This window comes from Quercus lobata, chromosome 5, assembly GCF_001633185.2.
Source record: "Quercus lobata isolate SW786 chromosome 5, ValleyOak3.0 Primary Assembly, whole genome shotgun sequence".
NCBI classification, from domain to species: Eukaryota; Viridiplantae; Streptophyta; class Magnoliopsida; order Fagales; family Fagaceae; genus Quercus; species Quercus lobata.
Genome location: NC_044908.1, coordinates 45,474,556 through 45,480,449, shown reverse-complemented (window position 1 = coordinate 45,480,449; position 5,894 = coordinate 45,474,556). Strand labels below are relative to the sequence as shown.

General features: G+C 37.5%; 1 protein-coding gene across 1 annotated transcript; it reads left to right on the top strand.

Moving 5' to 3' along the window:
• Window positions 1-1,049: 1,049 nt before the first annotated feature.
• Window positions 1,050-3,315, top strand: LOC115990556 (phosphoribosylformylglycinamidine cyclo-ligase, chloroplastic/mitochondrial). The gene is made up of 7 exons (XM_031114379.1): window positions 1,050-1,139; window positions 1,241-1,405; window positions 1,654-1,661; window positions 2,112-2,249; window positions 2,413-2,515; window positions 2,644-2,802; window positions 2,972-3,315. Exons 1-7 carry the CDS (start codon window positions 1,050-1,052, stop codon window positions 3,137-3,139), a joined length of 831 nt encoding a protein of 276 aa, XP_030970239.1. The 3' UTR covers window positions 3,140-3,315.
• The last annotated feature ends 2,579 nt before the right edge of the window (window positions 3,316-5,894 follow it).

Genomic DNA, 5,894 nt, shown 5'->3' with positions numbered 1-5,894 from the left:
GGATGAAATGGTTTGTATGTGAGTGTTGGACACTTTTTATTCTTTCCTTGGAAACCGATTGAGAGACCACACATCTTGGGTATCAAGTGTGATAGTTTTTAGACCCCTTAAAAACACAATTGGATTAACCTAGGTAATTAGCCAAGTTGTTACTTGGTCCAAATTCCAAATCTAGGTTATCACAATCAAACAATCATAACATGCAATGCAGCGGAAAGATAACTAACACAATGATATGATCACCTAGGAAACCAAACCGGTAAAAACTTAGGGAGGATTTAACTTAGCTATCCTCAAGGTAAACCTGAATCCACTATGAAAGAATCGAAGTTGTTCAACAGGACTTAGACCGCTAACATTCTATTGCTACCCACCAATAGAAACTTACTGACACGACCACGTACAAGCTCCGAAACCATGGACTCCTTCTTTCTTGGATTCTCCAGCAAGTACAAGCACACCTGCTTATGTTTCTTTAAGTTCTTATGGCAGCAACTGAATGATCATCAAGCTCTCGAACGAATCTCCTTCTTGATAATCCTAAGCTTGTGTAAAGAAAAGCTCCTCACAGATCTCACAAGAGATTTACACAAACAGCAATATGAGCAATACTAAAACGTGACTAGAGTTTGCCTTTTATACTTAGGGAAAATTAGAAAACTCTAAACGTTTTAAAACAAAACTAGGGATTAGTTGGAATTCTATAGAAAACGTCTCTGACTCGATTTTCGATTGATCAAGCCTAAGCTTTGATCGATCGAACCAGGCCGAGAAGCATAAATGAATCTTGCAACAGCTTATTCCATCTTTACATAAATGAATCAACTTTGAGCAAATCTAAACACGACTAAACATATTGTTTTGATCATGGTTTGCCAACAATACACATTAGAGTTCTAAATACATAAAATCCTAAGTTTTTAGAACCTAACAAAGTGGAATTGGAGTAAAGATTAAAAGTCTTCCCATGAACTTATGATCTTTAGTTTTGAATTTCACCATACCAAGGTACGCATTTTTGTTCTCAAATTCTAAAACTTACATAGTATATGTTATCAATTGCGAATGAAGTAGATTCATTATTTTTTCCGCTGCACACATGCATTTTTCCAACACTAGATGTTGACCTTGCTGAAAAGGTACAAACAAATGTGCATAATTGGACTAGGTTGCATGGGTCACAAAAATTGTAAATGCACAAAAGCTCAAGCTGATTTGATCTTTCTGTTTTCTAATCTAGGTTATAAAAGGCATTGTAGATGGTTGCCAACAATCTGCTTGTGCTCTTTTAGGAGGAGAGGTATTTGGCTTATTTTATTCTTATTACCTTTTTAGTCTCTTGAAAAATTTGCTTGTGTCAATGAGTGCTCTCCATTTAATATATCATGTGGTTTACTCCCCAGGGGTAAGTCCAAAGGACCCTGCCTTGGCAATAGGTCTGAAGGTTAGGCAGTAAGTATTTTGTGTTTTGACTGTGACAAATTTCTACAAGCTGTGAATTATAATGGGAGGGCAAATCATGCATCTAACTGCTCTTATAATTAGTATATTAATCTAACATCCTGTTTGTGTCCTTTTCACATTAATGGGTCTCAAATGAGATAGTACCTGGAATTAATTAGTTCAAATATTGCCAGTATCTTATGTTGGCAGATTGTACGGTATGTGAGAGAGCTAACTAGCTTTTTATTCCGCTTTGAGGGTTACTTCATGATTATAGTACAAGAGGTACAGAGTTGAAGTACTTGGCTATGGAGAGGAAAGAGGGGTGGGGGGGAGGGGGTGGGTGAGTGGGTATTTTTCTTAATAAGACAACAAATTTGAGTGTACTCATCTTGTTATACCATCCCTCTCAGAATATGATGGATGTGGCCATGGCACACATACAGTTAGTTGATTGTGAAAATCATGTGTTTCAACATTTATGCTGCTTATTCAATTTGACTGGACTGTGTGTCTTGACTGGAGAGAATTAGCTTCTTACATGGTTTTAGTGAAGTTTGATTACATTTAAAACTATTGTGGCCTTTTTTCCACATTTTTTTAATTCTCCATCCCCCCTCCTATTTGGATTAAAATTAGAACGATTATGCATATTCTTTAACCTCTAGTGTGCATTTCATGGGTTTTGCTGTTGACATTGTAAAAAAAGATTCAGTTATTGATGGGAGAGACATTGTGGCTGGAGATGTCCTTATTGGCCTGCCATCCAGTGGCATTCATTCTAATGGTTTCTCTCCAGTAAGACAGTTAGTGTTTGTTTTCTAAGAGTCTTTACCATGCCATTATTTTGAAAACATCTAATGAAAAGACTTCGTTAAATATTTGAAATAGTATTTGCTGAAGTATTTCAATAAATGATGCTTTAGTCTGCCAAATTCCTTGCTGATATGTACTGCTATATTTTCACATGGTTCTAACTCAAAGTGGCCTTTCTCTGGAGCACAAAGTTCCTGGTGAAGATGTTACATTAGGCGAAGCTTTGATGGCCCCAACCGTTATCTATGTTATGCAGGTTACTTTTGCCTTCTATTTTACATTATACAGTTCAATATTGTCTTGTTGCTTAGTCTGACCTATGTGTTTTCCCCTTTCCTTCAAAATTAGGTACTTGACATAATCCTTCTCCAAAAAAAAAAAAAGGTACTTGACATAATAAGCAAGGGTGGGATAAAGGGGATTGCCCACATCACAGGTGGTGGTTTCCTAGACAATATACCTCGAGTGTTTCCAAAAGTGCTTGGTGCTGTCATCCATAATAACTCTTGGGAAGTCCCAAGTGTGTTTAAGTGGATTCAAGAGGTAAAATGTATTCTTCGTGTTGGAAATATTGAGAAAAGATGAAGTGATTGTTGGCAGAGTACTTCTGTCATCCATATATTTTTTTTTTCATTGTCTGGTTTTCTTCAACTACCTATATATTTTTCATGAGAACATAAATAATTTTTTTTTCTTACTTTTTAATTAAGAGGGAAAAATCGAGGATGATGAGATGAGGCAGACTTTTAACATGGGCATTGGGATGGTTCTAGTTGTGAGCAAGGAGGCGTCTTATAGAATACTTGAGAGTGGAAATGGAGCTTATAAAGCATACCGGATTGGTAAGGTTGTAAGTGGTGAAGGAGTGAGCTACCATTAAATTGTTGTATCATTAGTGTTGTATGCTAGTTTTTTGTATGCATTAGATGAGATGAATTATATAGTGAGTTGCACCATAACTTTCTGTGGAAATTCATGGATGAAGGAATTGGTCACATCAAAGCTGTTTTGTAGGACTTCATGACTTTTAATTACCAACAAATGGTAGTTTTGGTTGATGGCTGTGAGATGAATTATATAGTGAGTTGCAGCATAAATTTCTGTTGTAATTCATGGATGAAGGAATTGGTCACATCAAAGCTGTTTTTGTAGGACATCATAACTTTTAATTACCAACAATTGGTGGTTTTGGTTGATGGCTGTTAAAGGTGAGTTTCTCAGTAGGACATTGTTCATCAGGGATGTGAAGAGATTATTATCACATACAAGCTGTATGTGATAACTTCAAAATTAAAACATTCAGTGATCATGGATAAAAGTTTAATGGCTGTCAATATTAGATTGGTATCTTCCAAGTTCTCTTAGGTTTTGGTCTTGCTTTAAGTCATCAAGGGGTAAATCATTAAAGCGCTTTCAATTTAAGTTTCTATAAGATATTTATTTCTGGTTTGTTTCAGGAATTTGCCAATTACCATCAAAATTAATCTGGAGCTTTAAATTTCTATACTCTTCTCAACCGCTTGCTCTGTTGGTTGTGAAGGATAACCAGAATAGCTAGAGACTGGCTACTGGAGTTTGTAGGAAAATACAAATCCAAACCTCTCAATTTATTACCATGAAGGTGTAACTGATCTAGCAGTCAAAATAGTGTCAAAGATCCCGTCAAAATGTGAGATGCCCATATTAGTTTTGTTCCCTCTCCACCCAAAAAATAAAAAATAAAAAAAAATAAACTCACAATTAAAGGATAGAAAAAGAAAAGAAAAAAGAAAGGAGAGAAAATGAAGACTTGGTGGTACTCTTCCAATGGTTGCCCTTGTTGTCAACATGCTCTTTTCGCCTTCAAATTTTGTCCTGATACTGCTCTCTTATCGTTTCTGACTGTCACAGTAGAACCTGTGACATCCCTAGCAACTTTTGGCCTTTCATTGTCAAATCCCCTAATTTCCCACTCAAGTTCTTCGGCAAAAGATCTTTCTGTTCTACTGTTATTAACTCCCTGGCGGGAAAAACTACTATCACTTCTTGCATAGTCATCTTGTAAATTCTTCCATTCTCTCTCATGAGCCAATGACCACCATTTATCTTGTCTAAGAAGGGGTGCTCTTCTTTCTTAAGTTTTTGCCGCTGTGTTGTGCCTCCATTTGCAAAACCAAGTGCTGGGATTCTATCCAATTGTTCTTGAACTTGCTGGACTGGCTGTTGCTCCAGATTATATTCTAATCAAGTTGAGGATGAATGTGGCTTCTAGGATGTAAGTTGTGAGCCTTTTGAAGCCTTTGTTTATTGCGTGCTTTCTCTCTCTGTCCCTAAGCGATTCTTGCACTGAAATTGTTGCTGCCAATTGTCAAAGCCACAAGGTTAGCAACAAATGCTAGACTCCTCAAGTAATCTGGGGATGAGATTCTTTGGCGGATATTTGAGAGGAGGAGAAACTATTAGAGGAATTTGATTCTGGTGAGCCAAGAGAACTCATGGAACTTCCCTTCTTTTAGAACTAAATCTTGTATCCGCTGGTTTCTGTTCTAGGCTCCTACTTGGGGGATCTGACCATATTTTGTCAAACACATGTGCGACTAGTGCAGGTATGTTTTCTGTAAGGTTGATTTTTATCAACAATCTTATTGGCTTTATTCCGTGCCAAATTTGCTTATATTTTAGTAATTACTAACCCTGTATTTAGGTGGGGATCATGTAAGAATAGTGAGTGAGAGAGTGTGAAGAAATGCTCAAGATTGTGCAAAGTAGCAGGGACTCGTGACTGGATCTCGCGGGTGGCTCGTGACTTGCAGGCTACCAGAAGTTGCACACGTGCCAAGCATACTAGAAGTTGAAGCGTCATGCCAGCTGGAGCACTACAGGACAAAAAGTACAGACTGACCGTTCTGTTAACTCGCGGCTTGAACTCACGACTCAGTCAAGTTGCGAGGCCAAGCTGCCAGCCAGCTCTGTGTTGAAAAACCTGACTCTTCGCATTCCATTCTCATCCCAGTATAAATACCCATTATACTCACGAAATGTAGAGAGCTTCTAGAGAGAATTTTGAAAGAGAAACCCTAGAGAAAAATAAGATTGACTCATCCTCAATCTTCATATAGAGTCTCTTCAAATTCCTCAACTTTCATCCTCTCCATTTTTACATTCTTAGGAGGTTCTTTAACAAAACCTTTTCTCACCATACCCAAATCTGTGAAAATGTTGTTTGTTGCTTTGGGAAGCAGTTAGGAAGGAACCAATTTCATATTAGTTGATGCTATGGTCAAGTAGCGGAATCTGGTAAGCTAGAAAAGACATAGGTTCAGGGCAAACTTATTGGAGCAAGAAGCTTGGAGGGCTTAGGTACACTGGGTAGATTAGGCTTGGAGGGTCTATTACTGTTCATGTATCCCAACTACATTTTCTAGTGGATTATTTACCGCTTGGAGGGCGGCGGAGAGGTTTTACACCGAGGGTTTTGGTTTCCTTTTCGATAACACATCGTGTGTTGTCCTTGTGTTTGCATCTCTCTTCCCTTAATCTTTGCCATTTAATTTCTATTGTGGATGCGATTTCATTTGGTTTAGACTATTTATCAATTCTGTATTAAACTTATGTTCATGTTCTGCACATTAATTGTTTGATATTAAGCTTGAATT

What these genes read in the sequence shown, in the direction of transcription:
- LOC115990556 (XM_031114379.1), top strand. Translation starts at nt 1,050, where the DNA reads ATGTTATCAATTGCGAATGAAGTAGATTCATTATTTTTTCCGCTGCAC. An exon ending in GGTTTCTCTCCAGTAAGACA is followed by an intron (nt 2,250 to 2,412) that starts GTTAGTGTTTGT and finishes ATATTTTCACAT; the next exon opens with GGTTCTAACTCAAAGTGGCC. An exon ending in TGTTTAAGTGGATTCAAGAG is followed by an intron (nt 2,803 to 2,971) that starts GTAAAATGTATT and finishes TTTAATTAAGAG; the next exon opens with GGAAAAATCGAGGATGATGA.